This window comes from Conger conger, chromosome 2 (assembly GCF_963514075.1).
Source record: "Conger conger chromosome 2, fConCon1.1, whole genome shotgun sequence".
Lineage (NCBI taxonomy): Eukaryota > Metazoa > Chordata > Actinopteri > Anguilliformes > Congridae > Conger > Conger conger.
In genome coordinates, this window is record NC_083761.1 from 62,221,261 (window position 1) to 62,248,186 (window position 26,926).

The following is a 26,926-nucleotide window of genomic DNA, read 5'->3' on the forward strand; positions in this document are numbered from 1 at the left end:
AAATCAGGGTGCTGGCAATAACCCACCAAGTCATCAGCAAATTGAAATATGCTCCAAAGACAGGAACAATCTAGTCTAATGATATATAACAGGGACATAACTTTTATTAACCCTACAGTATCCTGAAATTACAATATGTTGCCTGTGTGACTGTGTATGAACGAATGTATGTGGTGTCTGTCTACATTGTTGTCTTTAGTGGATACATATCGGAACAGTAAGAATTCATCTTCATAATAAATGGTTGTTGTGGGGATCTTCGAGTTTATTAGTACCCGTCATTGTCCAGGTCACTATTTCACCGTCAACACTGTCTGTGGCTAAAGATGCGTTTTAAATGGAAACAGGCACTGCTTGCACAGTCATATTTCAGTAATGAACTTTCCATTGGAAAATAGGAGGACGAAAACAGTCAAGGGGCAGATACTCTCATCTTTCTCATTCTGAGAAGATTATCCGTCCTGCTTCTTAAGTGACAAATCACTTTACTACCATGAACAAACTGATATAGCGTGAAGCTTGCCTGTCAACCCCTGCTCAATAAAGAGAACAACAAAACAACATGTATGCAACATAACATAGGGTGAAACAGTGAACTCATTATGACTGAGACCTTCATATCACAGATATGGCAAAATACTGGCATTTATAGACATGTCCTATACAGTATATGTATATTATTAACACACACACACACAGGCTGTAGAGGAACTGAGTTGTGGCATAGGGGTGAGAAGGTGCCACATGGGCTGTCACTTCAGTTGAGATACTGCTCTGACCTCATTAACACATCTCCATATTCAAGCCTGGCAGTGTCAATGAGAAGCTACGAAAAAAGCCAGCGATTTAATCAATGAAGTGGCGGGAGGGGGGGGTGATGCAAGGACTGGGGGAGGGTGTATTAGATCACACAGTCTAAAAGAAGATGATGTCATTTTGCTGGTGGGATGTGTTGTTTTTTGCTTGGAGATCTTTACTTACTTATCCATATCCATTCTGTAAAACGAGGAGGATGGGTGTATGAAATAGATAAAGGGGAATGCTTCTGGAGATCTTTTTGGTGGTACTGCAAATGTCATTTTTGAAGACCTATGTATCTACCCGCCCAAGCTGCAGCCATCCCCACACACCCTACAACACAGAATGACAAATTGCCAACAGGCAGCTGCCACCTCAGGCCTGAGAAACAATCACTTCTGCCTTTCCCCATTACACTTCACCCCTTCTGTACCTATTCTATTCAAACATATGTACTACAAAGTCCTTGTGCTCATTTTGTTTGGTTTTTATGCGTGTCTACTGTATGTGTGTGGTGTGGGGGGGAAAGGGGGGGGGGGGGGTCTACACAAATCCGCATGAACAAATACCCTCCCTTGTCCACTTGAATTTGGAAAACGTGAAAGGATGGCATTTTCCCACCCGCCGCTTCGCCCACATTAAAGGGAGATCCCTGTGGGCTCGGTCACGGTGCGCTTCACGGAGCGGGGAGAGAGATGCTGCGGCGGGAAGCGTGATTACCGCAGTGCGCGGGGTCGGCCGACGCGGCGGGGACCTCCAGCAGCATCACTGTGACTGGTGACAATGGCACAGTGGCACAGGACAGTGGGGATGGCGGGAGGGGATGTTCTGTCCTGTCTGTGTGAATCAGTGAGGGGGAAAGAGCTGGCCGCAGGGGCTGAAGGACAGAGACACAAACACAGAGAGAGGCTTCTCCTGCATGCTGCCACGTGTAGCATCCTACACGTAAACCTCCGCTATCTGTGTGATGCATGCCACTTAATTATCTAGAAAAAATGAGTGTTTATGAATCATTTTATTTGATACTATAATTACACTGTTAAAGGCTAAGTCTGACAGAGCGTGAAATTTCGGCATTTTGTTTATGAGTGCGAGTTGAGATAAATCTCCAAAACAATGGTATTTACAGTACCAGAGTGTGGGGTTTGTAGTTAATTAATTGCTCAGAGAAATAACAGATATGTTCCAGGCCGTCAGTCAATTTCCCTTCACCTATATCCTTCCTCCGATCCTCCCCATGTCATCATAAAAAAATAAAGTGGCAGCACTTCAGCTGTTAACCTTGGAGGGTAACATATGCATGTGGCTGGCATAAATTATAACAGAGAGAAGAGAGAAGGAGCCAGAGAAGAAAAGAGTAAGAGACAGAGGGGGAGTGAGAGAGAGAGGAGAGAGATGGTGACAGCCTGCCCGTGCGTACAGACAGGATGAGCCGTGTGACCTCGAGGAGGGGTGAGGAAGCAGAGGGCATGCTGTTCTTCTGCAGGAGCGAATGGTGCACTCACACCAAGCACATCCACCACACTACACACTCCCTCAGCCCAAAGCACATCCTTTTTCCATTACACACAGCGAGGGAGAGGAGAGAGTCAGCTCCGCACTCATCTTTAACTTACTTTGAAATTACATGAAGTCTGCAGTCTTACACACACACACAAACACAAACACACACACACACACACACACACACACACTCGCATACACAAAATCGCACCCTCATACGTGCACTCAGCCTTCACACACACGGTGTTTTGCTTTGTCCACCCTGTCTTTGTTACAGGTGTCTGTAACTAGGCTACATTTGCATAAGGGCAGCTTTGGTTGAAGTCCAGTTATGAAATGACTGTATGTGAGAGCAGCCTGCACACAGCTCCCTGTCTCTCTGCGTCTATTCAACAACTTAGGATGAGCTTCAGCATGCTACAATATCCTCTCCACAACCAGAAGCCAATGTGATTATACGGAAACTACTGACCCTTTGTTTATGTAGTATACTCTATGAGGGCTATCTTCCATGGGAGCACACAACCCCGCAACTTGACAATGTTGCTGTTGTTTCTGCATTCCCTATAGCTGGGTATTAATATTTAATGTCTGCAAGGTTCCAGAGGGAGGTGCTTTTATTTGATTTCTTTCCACACCATGGGAGCTGTGGGGGGTGTGAAGCTAATGCACTGCTGCCGGAGACCTCCTGGCCCCCCGAATATTGGAAATTCATTTAACTCCACTCTAAATATCACTTCAATCACAGCCGCCCGTGCCAACGTGAGCAGACAGCGAAGTGCTTCCTGCTTTCCACAATAAATCTCCCCTGCACCTCTTTCCCACCTTCCCACACTCCTACTGTATAACTCAACCTTTAAAAGAGACCACCTCTTTCTCTTTATCCCGCCCTCCCTTTCCCTCACTCTCTCAGCCAATCTCTCCAACTCATACTCCCCCACTTTAGCTGTCTGTGTACAGCGCGTGTGTGTGTGTGCGTGCGTGAGCATGTGTGTGTGCCTGTGTGTGTGAGCATGTGTGTGTCTGTGAGCACAGGTGTGTGTGTGTGTGAGAGCATGTGTTTGTCTGTGTGCCTGTGAATCTGTGTGTATGAGGCTGTGTGTGTGAGGATGTGTGTGTGTGAGAGCATGTGTGTGTGCCTGTTTTTGTTACTCTGTGTGTGTGTGGGTGCGTGCCTGTGAATCTGTGTGTGTGTCTGCATGTGTGTTTTTGTGCCTCTGTGTGTGCGTGCCTGTGAATCTGTGTGTGTGTGTCTGTGTGTGCGCCTGTGAAACTGAGTGTGAGTGTGTGAGCCTATGTGTATATGTATGAGCATGTGTGTGTCTGTGAGCATATGTGTGTGTGTGAGCATGTGTGTGCATGCCTGTGAACCTGTATGTGTGAGTGTGCCTGTGTGTGTGCCTGTGAATGTGTGTGTGTGTGTGTGTGTGTGTGTGTGTGTGTGCCTGTGTCTGTGTATGATTGTGTGTCTGCGGGTGTGTGTGTGCCTGTGTGCCTGTGTGTGCTCTCTGAGGGATTCTTTGGTTTCCTCACAGCAGAGTTGACCTGCATAGTAAAAGAAACTGAAGCACTACTTCAGTGAGTGGAACAGTTATATGTACAATTAGAGGACAGCACTGGGTGAGCGGGGTTTCAGAAGAAAATGTGTAATACTACGAGTGATCAATCTATGAAATCAGGATGCATGGGTTTACAGAAACAAGATGAAGTCACTGTAATTCCATTTCCACAGCAAATTAAGTCAGATTTCAATTTGGAACTAAAAGTCTACAGATTGCAATATTGGGAGCCACAGTAATCTTATTGGCTTTGATGTTTAACCCCAAACTCTCATTCGACATGCTCCGACTGCGATAAAGCACGTAGCGTATCTAAAACCGGGGCTGAACTCTGCACTGAGTGCCAGTTCTATGAGAGATAAGAAGCAGACTTTATGTGATACTCCGCTGCTGCACTGTTAGGCTGAGCTGCAGCAACCGGCACCTAATTATTATTCCAAAACTGAAACGTGGCTTTCTATTCTGTGAGTAGTATCCCACAGGCAGACAGATGCCTATGCTCTAATGATTGTCATCATCCTTCACCTCGCCCACTCTCTGTTTCAAAGTAATCAATATTGAGATAGCAGGTGAAAATATTTTGAGGTGAATTCAATGTTCCGCATTGTACTGTGTGGAAGGAAAACCTGAGGCCTTTATTAAAGGGTAGGAGGACAGTCCACCCTCCTTTTTGGTCTTTGTTTACTCATATTCATAATAATAATAATTCCTTGCATTTACATAGAGCTCACCAGCTGGCAACTCAAAGCACTTTACAGTGCTGAGGGGGAAACTCGTCTCAACCACCACCAATTTGTAGCACCCACCTGGGTGATGCAACGGCAGCCATTTTACACCAGAATGCTGGTCGCATACCTGCTGAAGTGGAGAGGGAGAGAACAACTCCAATAGCACAGTGTCCCCATCACTGCACTGGGGCATTGGGATTACTTTGACCAGAGGGAAGACTGCCTCCTACTAGCCCACCAACACTACTTCCAGCAGCAACTTAGTTTTCCCAGGAGGTCTCCCATCCAAGTACTAACCCACACCCACTTAGTTTCAGCCATTCAGCAGGAACAGGGTGCAGGATGGTCTGGCTGCTGGCAGAAAGCAGACAGGGTAACAGACAGACCAGCGACCAGAGCTGAGAGAGCACCATGGCGGAGAACCAAACCCCCACCCGTGCGGGAGAAACTCGCATATGGCTCCAGAGCCGGCTGCCCTACGGACTGCATCACACATCTCACCCCCGCCAAGCTTTCCGCAAGGCCGGCTGTACACCACCCACCCTGTCCTTACAGCACTTCACACTTGCTTCTTTAGTAAAACAGTATTTTCAGATGGAATACATGGTACAAGTCTATCTGTTGCATTTAGAAATGTAACAGTTTGTATTCGACGACTCTGGATTTGGTAAAGCCTGAAAGGCTTCAAACCGCACATGAACGAGCACTCCCGCCATTTGTCAGACTGGTCGGAAATGAGAACAGGATGTAAAAGTGACATCTCTGCGGAAGCGGAAACGCGTGGGTCAGGGCCGGAACGGCCGGCGAGCCGTCCGCGTCTCGCTCCGGGGGCCCCCGGCAACCGGAGCGGCGGACGCGGTGTGTCCGCCGGCCGGTCTCTGTGTGTCTGCGTTACTGCGTAACACCCCTGCTGATGGATGAGCCCTGTCACACGCCACCGTCTCCTTCCCTCTCCCTCTTACCCCGCTCGCCGTCTGAGCGCTCGCGGAAGCGTGGCCTGACAGCGGGACCCACTCCGCGTCGCACTGGCCGCGTCTCTGTTTCACGGATGCGGAAAATGATTCTTTCCCTGTAATAGCCCAAGGCTCTCTGTCAGCGCGCCCTGCCTGCGCTGTCGGAATGCCTTTGCCCACTAGGCGCGGAGGAGCACTTTGCGGGATTTGTGACTTGGGTTGCCACGGCAGACGGTTTGCTGTGGGACCACTTTTGTGTTCATGCTGGATTCTCTCACACATAACAAAAGGCCACTCCGGCTGGAACCGTCCTTTCTAATCTGGGTAAAATAATAAAACGTGGACAGTCTCATTTCTGAATGCAGATTCACATGGCTTAGGACATCACATGCCCACATCCCTCATGGGGCACATTCCCTAAGCATCTTCCACAAATATCCCTGTCCTCCAGCCCTGGTGGCTATATAAATGGAGGCAAAGGAATATGAAATGGCCACACAGTGATCTGCATGTCTGATTGAAGAACAAAAGAGATGGGAGGTCAAAGTCATGTAGAGATGATAAGCAGAATGTTCTCAAGGCTTGATTAACCATCCAGAAACAATTCATTCAACAAACAAACCGTATTTAATTCCATTTCACCTCTAAGCCTGTCACACTGAAGCCTTTGTAATTAGAACCTGATAGCGCTTTAGCTGTTGCATGGTTAAAGAGTTACGTTCACAGGATAGACACGTGATGTTTAATAAATGACAACACAGATTGACGAGCAACAGACACAAGGTAAGCTACGGTAATCACAGCCCAAACCACGGCGCTGACGGATCTAATCAATTATCCCCCGAAAGCACAATTCTTTCGCTAATAGGCTTGCGGAGAAAAAAAGCCGTATGGAAATAACTCTCATTTCCGCACACGCTAGCTTAATCATAGCTTATCATTCCAGAAGCATGCGGCGGCTATGACAGCGGAATATTCCCAGAGAGCTGGAGGTCCAGGGAGCTTTGTGGCCTACTTTGTTTTGTGTTGTGTTCTGTCAGCCCGAGACGCTGCCATCTCTTCTGGTGGTGTGCCTCCCCCCGACAGGAACCTTCATTTGGCGTTCCCTTGGGCGGCGGCTTTGATGCTACACATCACAGAAAGACCTCTCTCTCTCTCTCACGCTCACACCAAACCTGACACGTCCGTGGACCGGCTGCATCCGGAAGCGCCCGGTATCTGCTCGCCGCAGCCGGCTCTGTTGAGCGTCGGCAGATCGCCCGCGTTCACCACAGAGAGAGTGATGAACACCGGCACTTTGTAGTGTTTGTAATCTACGTGGGCACATGGGCCAACACGGACAATATGCATCATTTTCAGCAAGTGCTGATTGCCTTTCAATGCGAATGCTGAGATGGTGGAGCAGTTTGTTACCCCAGATTACAGGTTTGAATTTGGTTTGAAATATTTTACGGGGGAAAATATGAACACGTTCAAAGACGTTGTGCAAAGTGCTCTCTTAAATAGCTGTATTTTCAGTGTGAGAGATTTATTTCTGGCAATCAAGGTTTGATCATTTAAAATACAAAAACTATATGCCACAGCCTTTCTGTTTCTTACACTTCCTTTTGTTATTTTTACACCATGAAATAATTTCCACAATTATTGAATGCATGTGAAAACTTCCTGAAGGATATTTCTGACTTGTAAGTCGCTTTGGATTAAAAGCGTCTGCCAAATGACTAAAATGTAAAATGTAAATGTTTAAGGATATGGATGTATCTAAAGCCGGTTTTACAGTAATGTGTTTAGGTAAACACTATCGTGTATATAGGAACACTGCAGCTGTATACTGCATTTCTTAAATGTTAATAATTGTGATAGACTTTGATAACCGTGTTGTGAAATTCTAACATGCCTTTAAACATGAAATCTTTTGTTACACTCTCCAGCACATACAGTAAACAGTGTTTCCCACAGGAGCAATTGCAAACAGGTTTAACAGTAGGAATGCATCTTATGTTCCCATGGGAGATTCCTGGCCTTATATATAATGGCTGTTATGAGTGCAGGAGTGTTTATAGGACTGGCTTTGCTTAAGCCTTACTTACCCCTCAGTGTACCTAATATACTGTGTATATACTGGAGCCTTACTTACCCCTCAGTGTACTTACTGTAATATACTGTGTATATACTTGGGGCTCACTTAACCCTTAGTGTACCTACTATACTGTGTATATACTGGAGCCTTACATACCCCTCTGTGTACTTACTATAATATACTGTGTATATTATACTTGACCCTCACTTAACCCTCAGTGTATCTACTGTAATATACTGTGTATATTCTGGAGCCTTACTTACCCCTCAGTGTACTTACTGTAATATACTGTTTATACTGTATACTGGAGCCTTACTTACCCCTCAATGTATGTAATATACTGTTTATACTGTATACTGGAGCCTTACTTACCCCTCAGTGTACCTAATATGCTGTGTACTGAGGCCTTTCTTAATTCGAATTAGACCTCAAAATTCTAGATTTTGATGATGGAATGTACATAGATTTAACACAGGGAGACACAATGCTAACTTATGAATCAGGCTAGCTTCTCTGAGCTTGAATCATTCTAACATCATAGGCAGGCCCTGCCAGTCAGATTGGCAGCAGATAGCCCACTGACAGTAGTAGGCAGCCAGAGCCAGTCAAAAGTCCAAGTGGCAATCACTCCAACTAGGTCTTGGTACATAACAGAAAACTTACCGCCGTCCAGGATAGCCTATTCTGAGTTGCTTTCCATTGTACTTGTGCTAATGTGGCTAAGTTGGCTAACTATCATTAGCTAGTAAGGCTCAGGGCCTGTCCAGCATGAAAACACTCTAGCTCCAGTCATTTTGCTAGACAACTCAGTGGCTACATCATTTGCTAGCTAGTCAACAGTTGCTAATAATGTTAACATTTGTCTCTAGATTAATCGATAAATTGGCGATATTCCTGTGGTTCTATGTCTTGCTGTTACTGGACATTTTTTAACGTAGCTAGCTGGCTTACCTTTTATTATCCACTTAAACTTGTGCTACAATGCTAGCTATGCAGTACTCCGTTAGCTTTTCCCTCAGTCCTCAGTCAGTTGTTGTCAAAGATCTGTGCTGATACATCTTGATGGAGAGCAGACTGATAATAGCTTAAGGGGCTGATCAATTTAATTTCCTGTGTTTTGATACTTACGGCAAATGCAAACATTTCACTTAAAATTGAGTTTTTTTGTGATTAATTGTATATCATACATTAGACAGTAGAGCATATGACTTCTCCACTGCTTAATATTTACTCAAAAGCAATGTTTTATGCAATATTAAATGCTGTCAACAATATTAAAAATGGTAATAATGAAACACACCTATTTAGAATTTCATAAATATGCATTACAATATAGTTTTAAAACAGATCTGTGACCATGTTCAAAATTATTTACAGAAAATTCACTCTGGTTTGGAGCATAAAACCATTAGAAAAGACGCAGAGAATGGAGCACAGAAGACTGCAGCAGGAGCTCCTCATTAGAGGCACACTAGAGGACCAGAGGGGCTCTGCCGTGACCCAGTGGGCTCGTAAATATCACAAGGGGAAGATCACAATTTAACTGCAGATTCACTTAGAGGAGCCAATAATCTGCACATTGCTGGACTCCTGCCAGGTAATCTTCATGAAAACAGATACTATTGCCCCCACCTCAAGCCCCACACCTTCCCCACAACACACACACACACACACACAGTAAACACACACACACGTAACCTCTTTGCGCTCGCAGAAAGAGGCCGTTAAGAGATGTGGTTAAAAAAAGAAGAAGAGCTAATTCAGCAGGAAATAGGAAGAAGAGATTTTTGTTTTTTGCTTATTTCAGAAACTGAAGGTAATTTGCGTCTTAAAAGCATTGAATCAGCATAGGAGATCAAACCTATCCTGCCAACAGATCTGAATTATTTCCAGAATGATTTCCTTCACACAACTAAGCTAACTAACTAAAATATGCCTTCTGAACTGCTATCTCCTCATTTCAGCTTCCTTGGCTCCTTTGATATACGGTATGGTATGAATGTGTTTGTAGTGGACACGAGCCCTTATATCTGCACAGCCACATGCCTATATTCCTGATGATAGCCACTTCCCCTCCCCCCATTTCACTCCAAAACACTATTCTAATAACCTTTCATGGGACCCGTGGAGCAGGAGCTGCCTATGGTCTGACAGCACCGAGGGGAAGGAGACTGCTGAATGTTTAATAGACCAGACTGCCTCTCTTCAGTTCCCTGACAAACCTGCTATCAGGGGATTTGTTCAGTTCAATTAAGACTGACCAGGTCTGCTGAGCATTGTTAGCAGGTGTGCTGCAGCTGGAGGTAAATAAATGATAGGGAGGTCTTGCCCCTACCCCCTTGCTCTCCTCTACACTCTCCAGCCCTTGTACATCTGCTTTGCATTGTACCTGACTGTACAACGACCAAGCATCCAGCAAGCCAGGGCATGAATATATCTGACCCGCTCTGCTTTTTTATTCTCTGGTCTGAATTTGACCAATGCTTCCTCAGGTCCTGCTGGCATCGTGCACTTATCATCGGTTCAGTGAAAAAATAAACTTCAGTGCTCTTAACTGGCATCCGACACAGGAAATGGTGCTGAAAATAATGACCGCTGTTCACAATGGCAGAATGAACTTGAGCGAGTAGTAGCAGGGGGTGTGTGCTGCTTAGAGCTCTGGAGTGAGTATTCCAGGAACAGTGCTGCACTGTCTCTGATTGGATGTGTGCGTGTGTGTGTGTGTGCGTGTGTGTGTGTGTGTATGTGTGCGTGTGTAGGTGAGGGAGAGAGCTGGAGAAAGTGTGAGCAGTGAAGAAACAACATGCATTTGTTTAGCTTTTTTAAGAGCTGTAAAATAAAAAAACAAAGACGCTTCAACAAAAATCGAACAAAATCCGGGCTTTTGAGAGTGATCATAATATACGCCAGTCTACGCGATTATTCTCTTCCTGCCAATTAGATGTCATTGCAGACATGAAGCCACCCCTGGCCCCCCCTCTATGTCTCTTTCTCTCTCACTCTAAGTGGAGTGAGAGAGAAAGGGTGGGAGGGTGTCCAGAGCATCAATTTCAGTCAAGTATGACACTGCAATCTCAGTGCAGCATTTAATCGCTTTAAGCTGCCTTAGTGTCCTAGTCCCTGCTTTATAGGTACCCTGACTCCCTGACTCTGTACAATCATTCAGACCCATCCAAGATGCAGCAGCAGTAGTTACTATAAAGAGACCAGGAACTGTACTGTTTCTTAAAATCACAGAAAACATTTAACAATGATCTTACACTATTTTCCAGTATAACAGTACAACAGCTGCATAATTCAGCAAATGTACATAACATGGCTAAAGTTCACTCTCTGTATTTTGCGGGACGCTATGACTGAGACCTAGGGTAACTGCTGTGCTCCTGCTGTTCTTGCGAGGAAAGCTGAGTTTGTCCAGAAAAGGGAATTACTCAGAAAGGGGTAATTTCCCAAACCTTGAATGAAAAAACTACACATCGCCTGCCAGAGTAAAACTGTCCCAAATACACTGTGGTGACTAAATCACCTTACGCGTGTAACACATACGACATGTGACATAAAAATCGCGAATGACAGCCGCTAACGCTCGCAGACGCATGGAGACGGCTCTCGGTTTTTACCGTCCCCGTGACCCCGAGCCCGTAAGGTAAGCGTGCAGTGACTGACTAAATCCAGCATGAGAAGAGAATGAGTTAACAGTACCTGCAGTATGGTTCAGCCTCTGTCCTCTACCCAGCCGAACTGGACTGGAGCCTCCTGCAAGGTGAAAATGGCACCAATATTCCGTGTCAGCGGCCGCCTCGCTCTCTCTCTAACTCGCCTTCCGTCTTCCATTTACTGACATGTTCACCGAGGGGGAGGGGGGGGCGGCTCGGGGGGATACAAAAGCAATTAGAAGGCAGCCTTATAGCTTCCAGATGGAATGTTTAATGGAATTAGCTAAGGGGGCTGCTTTCGCTGGCGTACCTCGCAGGCAGTGCGTGAGCGAGGGAGACTAGCAAGTGACTGTTTGTGTGCGTGCCTGTGTGTGTGTGTAGGTGTGAGTGTGTGTGTGCATGTGTGTCGAGGTGTGGGGTGGGGGGAGAGAGTGTGACTGCTGGATGCTCTGGGAGGAGGAGGAGGAGTGGAGGGCGGGGGGGGGGGGGTCAGGAAAGAGGAGGGCTGAGCTGGGGGACCAGCTGCTCCGGCAGTGTCAACTGTTAGACGGGAAAGGAGGATGCCTGCTTCTGAACACTTCTGCCTGGTTAGCTCTCTCTGTCTGAGTGGGTGGCGAGGAACGGGGAGAGGGAGAGCTAGAGAGAGAGAGAGAGAGTGAGGGGGAAGAGATAGAGAGAATGAAGATTTGAGAGAGAGTGATGGTGTGCATGTGTGTGCATATGTTTGTGTGTGTGTGTGTGTGTGTGTGTGTGTGAGATTTCTCCAAAACCCTCCCTCCCCAATCTTCTAAAAACACTGACTGCTGCTCAGCGGCCCAGACAAATTTGGACAGTACATATAGAGCGTGAATCCCCTTGCCTGCACCACTTTGCTTCCTTTTCATCCACAGTGAGTGAAAGCACTCTGCCTATAAGTACAGCAGTTTCCCCAAAAGCAGAGAGAATGCACGGCCAGAATATATATTCACATCACAACACTGGGCTGGGAGGCACATGCTAATTGGCCAGTGTTAGCAGTACACTGGTACAGATAACTATTTGCAATTGTACTTTGAAAATAATTAGTCTTCTCTAGACAAATGCTTAATATCTTCAATTTATTTAGTAATTTTACATGCCTTGAAATTAAAGTCATTCCTGATAAACTGAACATGAATGAAAGCATATTCAGAAAGAATATCTAGTCGCACGAAGATATGTAATCTATGTGTTTGAGAAAATAGTGTAGAATAGTAGCCTACTTGCAGAATAGTGGTAAATCGATTTGTTTCCCACTGAGAGTAAATTTGATATATTGTGCGACAATGTCAATGCCTTGAATGCAAAACTCAGTGTGGGTATTAAAAACCAGAAGGCTATATTAGAGCCTACATTGCTTCTGAGCTTTGAGCTATACAGTAACTAGGCTAAGAAGGAACTTCTACATCGCCGGAGCAAGCATGTGGTCTCCTGGGACACAACCGTTGGTGCCTTTCATCAGCGTGTTCTCTGCAGTGGTGCCAGCTTGAATAGGATTAAGCATCTTTAGACGGAGTGATGTAAACTCTGCGTTAATTTAGGGCTAACGGAACATAGCCGCAGCGCCTGCTAATTAGTCTTACTAGATGCGCGCGGCTGCGGAAAGTCTTTTTTGCTTTAATTGGAACCATTAAATCCATACTATTAAGTGAGCGACACGTCAAGTCACACGGAGACTATTATATTCCAAATGCGGAAGCAGCACTCTGAATACGGATAATACGTTTAGCAAATAAAGCATATCGTGCAAGAAACATAACTGCAGAGTACAGGAGCCAGAATGTATTAAGAAGCAGCAGTTCTTAGTCCTTGTAATTGCCATAGCGTATTAAAGTGGGGCGTATATTTTAATATTAGACGGATCAAAACTGCAACAAAGGATCTCGAAATATCCCGAAAATAATTAACTTGCTCTATGCGTTGTTGTGGAAGCAGCGAAAACCCCATTTGGATTTCTCTAAAGAAATATTTCAATTCACATTGTTTCTTTTGCCGCGGCTTGTATAAACGAGCACTATTACACAACAAATAACCTTAAATTGATTTCCACTCGCTTACGCATGCACGTACGGTAGCCTACTTGCTACTTTGGTTGCTATGTTCGTCGCATGGTTCGTCTCTATAATGAACCCGTGTTTTGCGGTTGTTTTTCTCTACCCTTTCTCTTGGCTGCATGTTGAGTTGCTGACGTACAGTACAATGCTACTGCAATATCTAGTTTTCTCGGTTCATTATTCTTCCAGTGACGAAAAAGCTGCGTGATTGAATTTCATTAGCAGTGTATGCGTAAACATGTGATATTTTGAACAACTCGCTCTTGCATTTACGCGTGAGCTTCTGTAATAATCAGCACAACAAAGCCGTATTCATTTCATGCCTGCAAAAGCTGAACCCTACATGAACGGAAAGAAATGGGACCCAGGCCATTATACATTAAATTAAAGCCTTTAATTTGTTAGTAAAACTTTTGCAACATTTTATGACGGGTCTTAAAGAATGGGTGTTTCCTGCACATGGAGTTGTAGATTGATGTTAACACATTGCTTCAGTGAGCAGACGGCAGTGCATTGTAGGCTCTCTGAAATGTAAACAGCAAGAAGATGATTAGCATTTAGACAGAGACAGGCTACGCTCTTTGATTGAAAAGAGTAGTGTCACAGCAAGCCATAGAGGTTTGGTGGGTCTAAACAAGAATGTTGTTGTGACCTCAAAGTGCTCCAACAAGAATTACACCCACCACTTAAACTTGAATTGTGTGGGTCAGGATGGCTGTGGCCCTAAATGACTGCATGAAGTGTTTGATTGGGAGGGGTATGTGGAGATTAATAATAAGTAGGGGCTCGGCCCATTTTCATTTGGCTTGATCAAATTCTCATTACTACCCCTTAAGTATATTTCAGGGAAGGTAAAGAAAAAAATCTCTCACGTACAGTATGAGGTAATTGCACAGAATGCTTGCACAGTTTGTAGAATGCTACAGGACTACCATGATATTTCAAATGCGGAAGTTATCCACAAGATTTCTAAACTAATGCACATACGGTATAACCAAACCTATATAACTCAATTAAAAAATATACGAGATACATGATAAACAAAATTACATTAATTAAACATGATGCATTAGTGAATAAGCTATATACTGTAAACACAGTTTCCCTGTACTCACACTATATTTTCTATGGTTTAATATAAAATATTCTGGAGCTTTAAAATTAGCCTCAGCTGGCACTGTCAGCTACCAGGCTAGTACAGGAGGTGGTTAAGACCAAATGGAGGAACAAGAGACTTATCAAGGGTTCTTCAAGGGTTCCGATTGTATCTGTATGGTCACACTAGGACTCACCCACTTGTACTTGTGTTTGATCTACACTTCGCTGTACGTCACTCTGGATAAGAGCGTCTGCTAAATGCCTTGTAATGTAATGTAATCTTGCCTAGATGGGAGCCACTCTTGAGTTACAGGCATATGACAGCCTGACTGTGGGCAGAACTCCAAGCACTATGTCTGGGAACACCAGGCACTGCTCATCACCTGGCTAATATGAACCCTGTGGTGAAGCATGGTGGTAGCAGCATCAGCATGCTCTGGGGGGTGCTTCTCAGCAGCAGGGACAGGGAGACTGGTCAGAATTGAGGGAAGGATGAATACAGAGAGGTCCTTTAAGAAAACCTGCTCTGCAACCTCAGAATGGGGTGACGGTTCAGCTTTCAGCATGACAATGATCTGAATCATACAGCCAAGACAAAGCTGGAGTGCCTTCGGGACAAGGCTCTGACTGTCCTTGAGTGGCCCAGCCAAAGCCCAGACTTAAACTCCATTTTACAACTGTGGAGAGACCTGAAGATGGCTGTTCACAGACCCATCCCTTCCAATTTGATAGAGCTTGAGAGGATCTGCCAGGAAGAATGGGATAAACTGCCCAAATCCAGGTGTGCAAAGCTAGTTCAGTTTTGTAGCTCAAAGTGAAGTTTAGTACTCCATCTAGTGGCATAATTTTCTAAAGCAGATTCTTAGGATGCTACTGTGTATATACTAGTCTATGTAAATGTGCATTTCCTCAAGTTATGTGCTCCTTGTTGTTACACAGGAATCATACAGTGGGCTCCAGAATTATTGGCACCCTTGATAAATATACACACAAAAAATGCTATAAACGAATACATTTATTGGCATAAGCTTCAAATAAAAAAAATATTCGACCCCAAAAAAGGTTTCCACAATTATCTTTGGCAGCAAACATCTTCAAAACATCAATTACCCACCTCCATATTTGAGAGTAGGTATGAGATGCCAAACATGTTGTGTATGGGCAAGTTTGGCATCATCTGACCATTGCAGTCTCTTCCACTTGTTAATCCAATGAGGTTTGGCAAACAGATGCTTGGTTTTGTTTATTGTGCTCAGTACGGTCTGTCTTTGTGCCACACTTCCAAAGAGTGTAGATATGGAGGTGCCATTTTATGGTTCTTTTTGAGATTTGGTGACCCCCAAGATGCAACCAATCTCTGCAATTCTTAAACTGTGATTCCTTATGGCCTCCCTCACCATCTTCCTTACCGTCTGTGGGGATAATATGGGGATATAATGCGAAGGGCATGTTGAAACATGAGAGTAAATGTATTGAAATAAAAGTATTAAGTTTTCCCATGTGTTTCATCATAACATATAGATCATTATCCATGTTGTTTATTATACACTTTACTTTACTCCATTTACTCCAATAATTCTGGAGCCCACTGTATTATCTATTATCTAAGTCTTGTCTATAATTAGGTTTCCATTTTTACTTTATTGATTGCTTTAGCGTTCTTTAAATTATTTTTCACTTACAAAAAACGTGAATCATCATAATATTGATATTAAATATGATTTTTTGGTTCCTCCAAATGTTATACATTTTAATGCTCAGTTAAAAGATGTTCACCTCAAACCAGTTTCAGTTACTTCAGTTACTTACTTCAGTTACTGCTGTATTGCTACTTGGACTCATGCTATGGACATTGCTACTATGGATTCCCACTCAGGTCAGACAAATTGACAAATAAACATAGACATTTTGTTTTCTGGCGTCACAACCGGGGATGCATTTGGATTCGGCTCACAATCTCCCCCTTGTGGCAATGTTCAGAACAGTACTTGAGTGACCTCTGTATCTGGGATCCGGATGTCCTGTTACTTGTTTACTGGAGCAAATTTGAATGTGCTTGGTGCTTTCCCCATCTAGTATTATGTTTTTTTTGTTTTTTTAAACGCATTTCATGAATGCATTTGAATGTGCTTCAAAAGCTGTGTCCATGGAGGCACAAGTCACTTCTGGATAATCCATGGCCTCAGGGAAGTTCTGTTCTACAGTATATGGTACCGGTTTCCAGAAACAAACTGCCCACAATTGAGTTGAAATTAAGCAGGCTCAATTAGCACTCAAATAGCTGGAGTGGAGGGGAAAAGACACATATGGCCCAAAGGTAATCAATTCAATGCCACTGTTCTTTCCCATCAATGCATCCTTCCCACTGAGAAATTGCTCAAGTGAGTGATTTTTCAACATATCAAAGCATTTGAACATTAGATGCACAACCTACTGAACATACACTTCTCCACAAGTGAAGTCATCAGTGATCCGAGTGAGTAGATATCTTTCTTCTTTAAAATGTATGACATCTTTCCTGTGACAAAATCATTTATGTTGCGTATTTACCTATGTATAAAGTATTACTATTTGAACATTTTATTAAACAACTGCATATGGAACCTGAACTCTTCAATCAGGGAGATGTTGCTGGATTCCTAGGCCAAATTAGAATATTCATGAGAAAATAAATATTTTGGTCAGGAATGGAAATTAGGAACCAGTAGCTTTTTTTCTGCAGCTCTGCAACAGTTTTGTGACTGTGACTGAACCCAGTTGAAATGCTATGGCAGGTCATGCAAGGAAATCTACCAATTTGTCTGAATTAAAGCAGTTCTGCAAAGAAGAGTGGGCTAAAATTCCTCTACAGTGATGTGAAAGACTAATATGAAATTATTTTAAGGGGGAAATTTTTAAATATAAAAAAATTTAAAAATATGTTTTGGGTTTGGGTCCTCTTTTATGTAGTATTACATTTTGTGTAAAGATTAAGAAACTATTCACAGTGGCAAATATGCAATAATGGAGTAAATCAGGAAGGGGGCAATACTTTTTCATGGCACTATATTGTTTCATGGTGAAGCCAAAGGCAAATTTTCACCATGTGGACAGAAATGTTTTGTATTCATATTGGTATTTAGAATTAGAATGGTATATTTGTTACATTTTAACACATGAACATAGACATCACAATTTCAGGAAAACATTTCAATTAATTGATGAAAATAGTTCCCATCCCTTAATACTATAAACATTTCTTTGTTAAAATTAATATTCTGTAGTCTTTCTTTTGAACATCCAGATGTAATAATTTCCATTTTATATTTTAGATCATTTTCAAGATTCATGGTAAACAAGGTCAATATAAAACTATAAAATCAGAGTTGTAATCAACACTTGATGTCCTGTAGCCTATCCATTCTATCCATTCATCCATTCATAAATAAAGGCCATGAATCAATGTATGATGTATGCATGAAAAAATAATGAAAACACCTAAATGTAAGATATAGATAAGATATTTATATATTTATTTTACAAACCCTGGAATTTCTAACAAATGTTACACATTCTTACAGTATGTGTACTACACCACCAGTATCTACTGGTACATGTAGATGTTAATCCGAAGTTCTTCAATAAGCGAAAAGCATTAAATCCATAAATAGCGAAACAAGCATGAAGAGCAGTTATCACCAAAAAACAATAGTCATGTAAGGTATTTTAAAAATATATATATTTCTGCCTGCATCAAAATATAGGGAGGGATTCTGCTGTTCTGACAGTGGTAGGCAAGTTATTCCACCACTGAGGAACCAGAACAGAGAACAGGCAAGAACATGCAGCTCGATCACCTGGTGCCAGTCATGAGGGGACCACAAGGTGACCAGAGCTGGCAGACCGGAGTGGTCTTGCTGGGGTATAGGGAGCAGTTAAAGTTTGGATATCTAGAGGGGCAGTCCCGTTAACAGCCTGGAAGTGGATGTGTGCAGCAATAGGCAGCCAGGGGAGGGCAATGATAAGTGGGGTGACATGAGCTGACCTGGGCTGCCTGGTGGTCAGGTGAGCTGCAGCATTCTCAACCAGCTGGAGGGAGTTGTAGTAATCCAGGTGGGAGATACCTGGACTAAGACCCTCATCAAGGGTCACCCTAAGATTCTTGGCTGTGTGGGGGAAGGATACTACAAAGTCCTCGACAATTTTTCGCTTAGATGTGGTGTAGAAATGCTCAGTCTTGCCAAGGTTTAACTTCAGGTGGTTGGAAGTCATCCACACAGAGATATCAGCCAAGCAGGCAAAGATCTGTGTGGTGACCTGAGTATCAGGAGGGAAAAAAGAAACAGTTGACTGTAATTGCCATAAGAGTGGTGAGAAAAGCTATGGGAAGAGATAACAGAACCAAGAGGCATGGTGTGTAGTGAGAAGAGGAGAGGACCAAGAACTGAGTTCGTAGGGACGTGGGTCAGTGACTGAGCCCCTTCAAGTCACCTGGTAAGATTGTCAACTGGAGAGATAGAAAGTTAACCATCCCTGTGACACCCATCCCAGTCAGCGATGAGAGCAGAATCTCTGTATTGAAGGTCACCGACAGGTCAAGGAAGATGAGGACAGAGGAGAGGGATTTGGCTCTAGTAGACTGGACTTCCTTGGTGAGTTGACAGTTGAAAGCAGACAGCATGTTCCAGAGTTTTTGATATGAAAGGAATAAGGGAGCCAGACTGGTAGTTGTTCGGAGCAGAAGGGTCAAAAGCAGGTTTTTTGAGAAGAGGAGTGATGCTGGCCCTTTTGAGGGTAGAGGGCATAATGACAAAATAATGGGAAGTGTTGATTAGAGAGGAGAGAAAAGGGAGAATGACATTAGAAATGGATTGTTGAAGGGGAGAAGGGATGGGGTCAAGAGGACAGGTGGTTGGGTGGTCGGATGTGAGGAGTTTCATGTCAGAGTCAGAGAGGGGAGAAAATGAAGATAGGGAGTTGGGAAAGGAGGGTAAACAACGAGAGTGAGCAGGGAGAAGAACTTGCAGATGTCATCTACCTTCTTTTCAAAGAAGGAGACAAAGTCATCAGCTGTGAGGGATGAGAGAGGTGGGGGAGGAGGGGGTTTGAGAACAGAGGAGAGGGTTGAAAATAGTATGCAAGGGTTAGAGGCGGCTGCATTAATCTTAGAGTGAAAGAAAGAAGATTTAGCAAGAGCGACAGAGGAAGACAAAGATGATAGGAGGGCATGGAAGGAAGCTGTATCACTGGGGAGACAGGACCTTTTCCATTTTGGTTCGGTCAGCTCGTAGAGCATCAGAAATCCAAGGACTAGGGAGGGAGGCCTGAGCTGGCTGGAGTGACGGGACACAGAGGGTCAAAGGAAGTTGAGAGAGAACACATGAAGGTAGTGGCATCATTGACAGATAGGCAAGAGATGGTAGGATTACCAAAAAGCGAGTGGAGGTAGACAGGTGGCTTATGTTGCACCAGACAGGTGATAGTGGATGGTGGGAGGGATGGATGAGTGTTGGAGGACAGTGGGAGAGAAATGGTCAGATATATGGAGGGGTGTTGCCAAGATGTTGGTTGCAATGCAGCACCTGCCTTGTGGGTGGGAGGAGATTGTGTGAGGGTGAGGAGGCAGAGGAAGGTGGACTGGATGGACGAGTTTAGGTTGAGGTCACCGAGGAGGATTTGGGGAGTGCCATCGCCCAGTGAGGAGCTCAGCAGGATGTCCATCTCATCTGAAAGCTCTCCAGAGTACCTGGACGGCGATTGGCAACAATAATGAAACGTTTACATGGGAAACTAACAGAAACTTCATGAAATTCAAAAGAGAGAGAAGGAGAAGGATGAAGACAAGACACTAGATCTCCATGAGGATGATATTCGGAGACCCGTGCCACCTCCTCTGCCAGTGGGTCAGGGTGTCTGGGAAAAATAATAGGCTGCTATGGTGGCTGTGCTCTCTGGTGAGAGCCATGATTTTGCCACAGAAAGGAAATCAAGGTTGAGATGGGAGGCATAGGTAGATTGAAGTCTGCTTTCTGGATAGTCAACTGGCCACTCACTGATCAACACCAGCGGATTTTGGAAGGAAGATCAGGTTGGTGACTGAACCTACCTATCTACCTGACTGGTACCTGGGGAAAAGGCACATGGAGATGGAAGTAGGGTAAATGGGTGGACAAGAAAAGGAATCCTACAAAGTAAAGTGAGGGCAGGCAGCAAAAACAGTAATCACACTCTTGGACAGCCTTGGTGGACACCCAAAGATAGACACCCTTGACTTTATACACCTGCGACTTCGTACAGCAATACAAGTACACGAGACTGCAGCACCCAGCTGCCGCTAGTGCACTACATAACTGCTTAAATAACTAGCTAAAACACAATTGCTCTTGGCAGTCAATGCAAACTAGATTACGAGCAGGTGTTTTCACAATGGTGAGTTTCTTGAGGTAATTAAGCCATTAACTTCCCAGCATTCTCAGAAAATTCACAAACTTGTTGTGAAATGTATTACATTTCAAAGGGTTAAATACACATGAGATGTACGGAATAACAAACATTTGGTTAAAAGTTGTGATTGTGGATCTAAGAATTAATATCACAAAATGTGCTTTGCATCACATGCAGGTACTCTAAAGGTGATTGGACACACGTTTATATCATATGGGTGTTTTACAGTTTTATCTGAATAAATGGTGTTGTGTAAAAACAAAAATAGTCATTGTCAGATTGTCAAATGATCTCTAATAATACTGATTCCATAACACCTAACTAACATAGTCCACTGGCTTCTCTCAGGATTATATTACATTTATCTGACTGACCTCAGGCATTAGATATATATGTTTAAAGCTTAAATGCCAAATGCCTACATGCGGACCCTCCTGTTCATTGCGGCATTGTATAGAACAAGTGCTGTGTGTGTGTGTGTGTGGTTCATTGAAAACTAGGACAGTTTTGATTGTCATTGTGATTTTACCAAAATTAGGAAAGATCAGGTTCCTGTATTTGTCTTGGATTTATGGAAACGCTATGCTATTGTTTTCATTTCCATACCTCCTGTTTACCCCCTCCCCACTCTTCTCTTTGCCTGTTTCTTGTCTTTCATCTCTCTCTTTTGGTCATCAGCCCATTCTGTTTTGTTGCCCCGAGTCAGTTTTTTCTTCCGCTTATTCATTTAACAGCTACAAGTTTAAAAAAGCCACTGTGATTGTATCCACATATAAATTCAAACATAGAATAACCCCATGTCTGCCACAGCAGTGGCATTGAATGATGGCCACTTTCGAGGGTCACACAGCACCTGACTGGCCTGTGTATAATGCGGCACATTGAGAATGTGGAGCAGGCAGCATCAGCCCAGCTAAATGCCATGACTCTGAGGCACTAGGCAACACACAGCAGACGAGGAACCTTTGCATTAATTTACCCCCCAGTCATTGCCAATAATTTTCTTCATTAGCTTGAAGGCTTTTCCAGATATCAATATCCACAATACTGTGTTCTTCTTGAAAGGTAATGGTGATTGTTAATCAGGAACTGTAAAATTAGACAAGCTTTCTAATTGGTAAACACACAGACTGTATTTTAAATAAAATGTAAATAAGTCATCTGGATATATTATTGTCACAGCAAGCATTTATGGAGCCAAATCAAATTACAATATAAATATATAAACATTTTCATTTAAATGACCTATTTGTGTTTATGATTTAGGTGTTATTGAAGTTGCACATCACTGACTTCCCAATTTCCACATGCAATTTTTGCCCTGAGCTTCTAATTCCAACCTGGAACTGCCTTCCCCACCTTAGAATGAAATGAGCTTATAGAGAATCACAAACTGTACAGTTTACCCCTGAAACTAAATTTGTTCTCAGATTGGAAATCTCTATAAATAACCACCACAATGTATGCATGATATATTAGAAATGTTTTTGAGAAGTATTGTGCATGATTGTGGAACATGTCATTCAATTTTAAGAAGCATTGAAGTAAAATGATTGAGTATTTATTGTGCTGTTCTACAAGTCTTTTTTCTTTTTGATGTCTCTTTTTCAATATCCAGCCTTAAAGCACTTTATGCTAAGTTAATTCACCTAAATATATCCACAACACACCGTACTACATCAACAACTTTGTTAATGGAAACTTGCTGATCCATAACAGTTTGAGTGGTGGATGTTGGCTTCGGGGCAATGCAATATTAATGTTAGTATCAGTGATCGATCAGAGGATTTGCAAGAAGGCATAAGGTGTTTAATTATAATTGCATCAGGAGTGGTGTTGTAATGGCACCGGGATTTGAATAAGGTCACATCTCCGTCTCACCTTGCAAGTGTTACGCTATATTAAATGCCACTCATGTTAAGTGCATTGAAACCTTCCTGATGTAGTCACAGCATAATATAAAGGTTAAATTGAAAAACGTCCCTCCACCAGCAGAAAAACCTGTGATGATTGATATCCCTTGTAAGGAAAATAAATGTTAACAGACCCCCATTCTTAACTCCTACCTTTATGAATAAAATCTATTTAAATGGACTATTAGGATTAAATTTGGAATGTTACAATTTCCCTTGAATTGAAAAGGTCAAGTGGAAGCATTATCAGGTGCTGAGAAAGGTTGGAAACTGGTCTAGCAATACTTTAATTGCCTCTGTTCCAAAGGAAAGAGGATATTTAACTACTGTAGGTATGTGTATTTATATAATATACTATAGTATTCTATATAAACTACATGCCATGAACAAAGATAATTATGTACAATAAAATACATAAAAGAATACTATTTTGTTAGTACATGGCTCATTGGGTGGTGCAAATATCAGTCCAAACATATACAAAGCCTCTGTATGTGTTTTCTTAATATTCTGTGTGTGCTTGCAAGGACAATGGCATTTTTATGAAATGCAAATATGTAAAATCACAGAGAGACTGGCTGCAGTAGTTTCTTTGTGTAAATTTTCAATACAATACTTTATTCATTTTATTGTTGATACACATCACAACAGAAGTCAGATTTTGTTTCCACGTTATCCATTTTACATGTTTTGTTGATTTTCTTTCACCATAATTCAGATAAACATTGATTCTCCATCACTGAAACTGCTTGTTAGTTGATAATATACACCTATTTGGCTAAATGTTGAGCTTTAAATATCTGTACATCATGCAGGTTCCAGAACAGTGAACTGATGGGGCTATGATGATGGCAACATTGCCTCAAATATTGAAAAAAAGCACATTGAATTCCTGGGAGCTCATTAAAGAACATTGTCCATTCCCACATTAAAGGCCATCTACTGGTGGATTTTTTCCCCTTCTCTTGACCGTCATTTGGGATTGTTTTACTTGTTGTTTTACAATACCCCATCTCATCACTGATGTAGCCACTCTTCCCAAGCTTTGGGTTCTCTTTTTTCCACTTTAGGAAAGAGTTGCATATCCAAAATGGGAAAGTCACCCGGTGAATATGTGAATATGCGAATATGTGAGTAGCAGCAAAATATCTTTGTGGCAGACCATTTGCCCTTTCATTCTTACGTCTATTATTGTCCCTACTCATACATGTGCTTTGAAATGGTGCTATTCTTTTCTTTTTATATCCGACAAACTACATAAGTAGAATTTTAAAAGCAGATGGGGATAATATTGGTTTAGAATGATCGCAATGCCCTAACGTGCCAAGTCTGCCTTAGCCACAGAAGTGATTCTGATTTCCTGTTCATTCACAGCCAGCCTCAACTAAACATCATTTTACAGTCACATTTCATATGCATAAGCCTCCCTGACACAAAAAGGCAGCAAGCAGAAATATGTTTTTGTGAGACGTAGACTTAGAACTTGTTTTAGGTACACGGTGAGAAATTCCATACTATAATTCTCTATTGTTTTCTCAGGAACCAATAATATTCCCCATGGAAATTGAATCTTTAGGATGAACAGACTGAGTTGGCTCCAGTGGTCTGTTCCCCTTTAAAAAACATATGGGGACACCCAAACTGCAGTTAGAGTCACATTGTCCAGAAGTGCAGATTGAGGTGCTGGGGCTCCAGAAGGTGAACTGAGGCTCCTGGAGCGCTGCAGAGAGGGGGCCTGAAGCCAGGGAGGGGGTCTGGGGTAGAGAGGATGTAGTCGATGCTGAACTTGATCTCGGAGTCCGGTTTCCCCAGGGCCGGGTTGAGCTGGGCCTGTCTGTGGCCGGGGTCCATGGGATAGAAGGGCTCGGGGTCCAGCTGCCTGGCCGTGGCTCCGGGGCCGGTCACTTGTAAGAAGGGCTCGGCCGGCTCCCGAAAGCCCATCTTCACGTTGCGGCGGCGCCGGCGACGCCGAAAGTTGCCGTTCTCAAAGAGGTCCAGCATGGATTCACAACCTGCCGCAAATGTCCAGTAGTTACCTTTCCCCTTCTCATTGCCCTCCGTCCTGGGAACCTACAGAGAAAGATACAGGACATGTCCCTTTTCCTTTAATCCACTGCTTTGTGCATGGGTTTGTCATTCAATTGGATACCGGACAGATGCGTACAATGTTATTAAGCGATGCTATGCATTTTCAAAAGTGGCACAAATTTTGGCCACATTTTTTGAAAGACTGGTTTGTCGACAGTTCATGCAATATAATGCTTATTTTGGACTGCAATCGCTGTACACTAGCCACTCTAGCATGAGACAAAATTTCCTGTAAACTGAATGTGGAGAGAAGACAAAATCAGATTTAGAAGTTTGTTTACTTCTGTGCACAGCTTTTACAACTCTGTTTCTGTTATATCACAGTTGGTCTCAGCTCTCTTAGAATAATGAAATGGAAAAAAAAATTTTTATAAAAAAAAAAACTTTTAATATGAAACCAAAACTGTAACCTCAACATAAGAGTGCCATATGAGATGTGGAAACAGTCCCTCTTTATCACTGACGAGGCAATTTTCTGTGGTTGGAGCGTCTTGATGAGCAAAGCACTTCTTGGCCACATTACTGTTAATCTTTGCAAGAGTCTGTAGCTCAAAGAAAACCGAATGTGTTTTGCCATCTGCCGCTATTTATGGTTAAAGAATCCAGTCGAAGCTTGCTGCTCTTGGCCACTTTTATGTAGTCTGCTTTCTACACCAAATCTTCAAATAGTATTCAAATAATATTGGTTTCATTCTGTTAATTGTAAATGGTTATAGGATCAATTACATTCCTACCCTATTGAAACGATCGTGGTCAGTTGTGACATTTTAAATCACCGGAAGTACTGAACAGTATTGCCATATAAAATAGTTCGTTTTAAACTTTAACTACTGAGGACAATGCGTCATATTCATAAAGGGAAAATGAAAGAAGCAAAATTAAGAGAAAGTGTGAAAGTTGACCTCACCTTTATAAAACAGCTATTTAGGGACAGGTTGTGTCGAATAGAGTTTTGCCATGCCCTCTGGTTAGATCTGTAGTAAGGAAACCTCTTCATGATGAACTCATATATGCCCGATAAAGTGACTCTGTTCTCTGGGCTCTGCTGAATGGCCATTGCGATAAGTGCGATGTAACTGAAAGAGAAAGAAGGATCTGATTGGAGATACAGAGTACAATTTAATAATAATAATTTCTGTTGCACAAAAATTGTAGAACAAAAAAATAATAATTTGAAACAATGTGTGGAGCAAAAATAAACACAAATAATTTGTTTAATTGAGGACATGTCCGTGAAACCATAATTCTGTACACTTAATTGCAGTTGATATTAGGCAACGTGTTTTAATTAGTCAAAATGACACTGCATCGTACAACATTACTGTACGTATAGTAAAATGTAGATTATCGTTTGAGCAAAATACACTTTTATTTTCATATATTGAAAAAAAAAGACTGAAATATTTACAAAACGTGGTAACTACAACAATAATGGTCTGTTTTCTTTCTAAGTTATTTAATACTTTGCAAATTGATGTTTTAAAATATGTTGTTTATAGGTTAAATATCATATTGTAACGGTATCTTAAAAAGAAGAATACATAAATAAAAAGGCTGCACTTTCCACAACCATAGGCGAAAGCTCTTAAGATAAAGCTTACCGGGTGAAACAAGCGTAATGAAACACTAAAAAGACATGCTAGTGCATCCTAAATATTGTGTGTTTGCGAATAGTTTTTTTGAAATACATAAAGGCATAATACATATATGGTATGTGACAACAACAGCGTCTAAAACAATCGTGATAATAATTGTAACAACAACAATAATAATAATAATAATAATAATAATAATAATAATAATACCTGTAAGCAGGTCGGCACATTTTCTTCTCTTCCTCAGTACTACAAGTGGGATATCCATCTCCGTCATAATTGAAACAGTTATAAGGATATTGCGAATTATCAAACATTATTGGACTATGTCACTTGCACGGTGACAGTATTGATATTGCCATATATAATTATGATATGATGCCTTGCCTCGTCGTCACATAGGCTACTTGTGAAGCCAATAGTCGAGTTGTTGTGTTACTCTGTGCTGTTCACTATTAAG

The 26,926-nt window shown here is 42.5% G+C and overlaps 2 protein-coding genes across 2 annotated transcripts in view; both read right to left on the reverse strand.

Moving 5' to 3' along the window:
• Positions 1–11,373, reverse strand: part of LOC133119326 (retinoic acid-induced protein 1-like) — a 37,400-nt gene extending 26,027 nt beyond the window's left edge. Inside the window, exon 1 of the mRNA XM_061229865.1 lies at positions 11,324–11,373. The gene's annotated coding sequence lies outside the window, so the exon portion shown is untranslated. The remainder of the gene's footprint in view (positions 1–11,323) is intronic.
• A 12,131-nt stretch (positions 11,374–23,504) lies between these two features.
• On the reverse strand, positions 23,505–26,926 carry foxl3 (forkhead box L3). Its single transcript, XM_061233242.1, has 3 exons — positions 26,677–26,926; positions 25,779–25,947; positions 23,505–24,853 (listed from the first exon to the last, which is right to left on the reverse strand). The coding sequence occupies exons 1-3, from the start codon at positions 26,781–26,783 to the stop codon at positions 24,437–24,439; spliced, it is 693 nt and encodes a 230-aa protein (XP_061089226.1). The 5' UTR covers positions 26,784–26,926; the 3' UTR covers positions 23,505–24,436.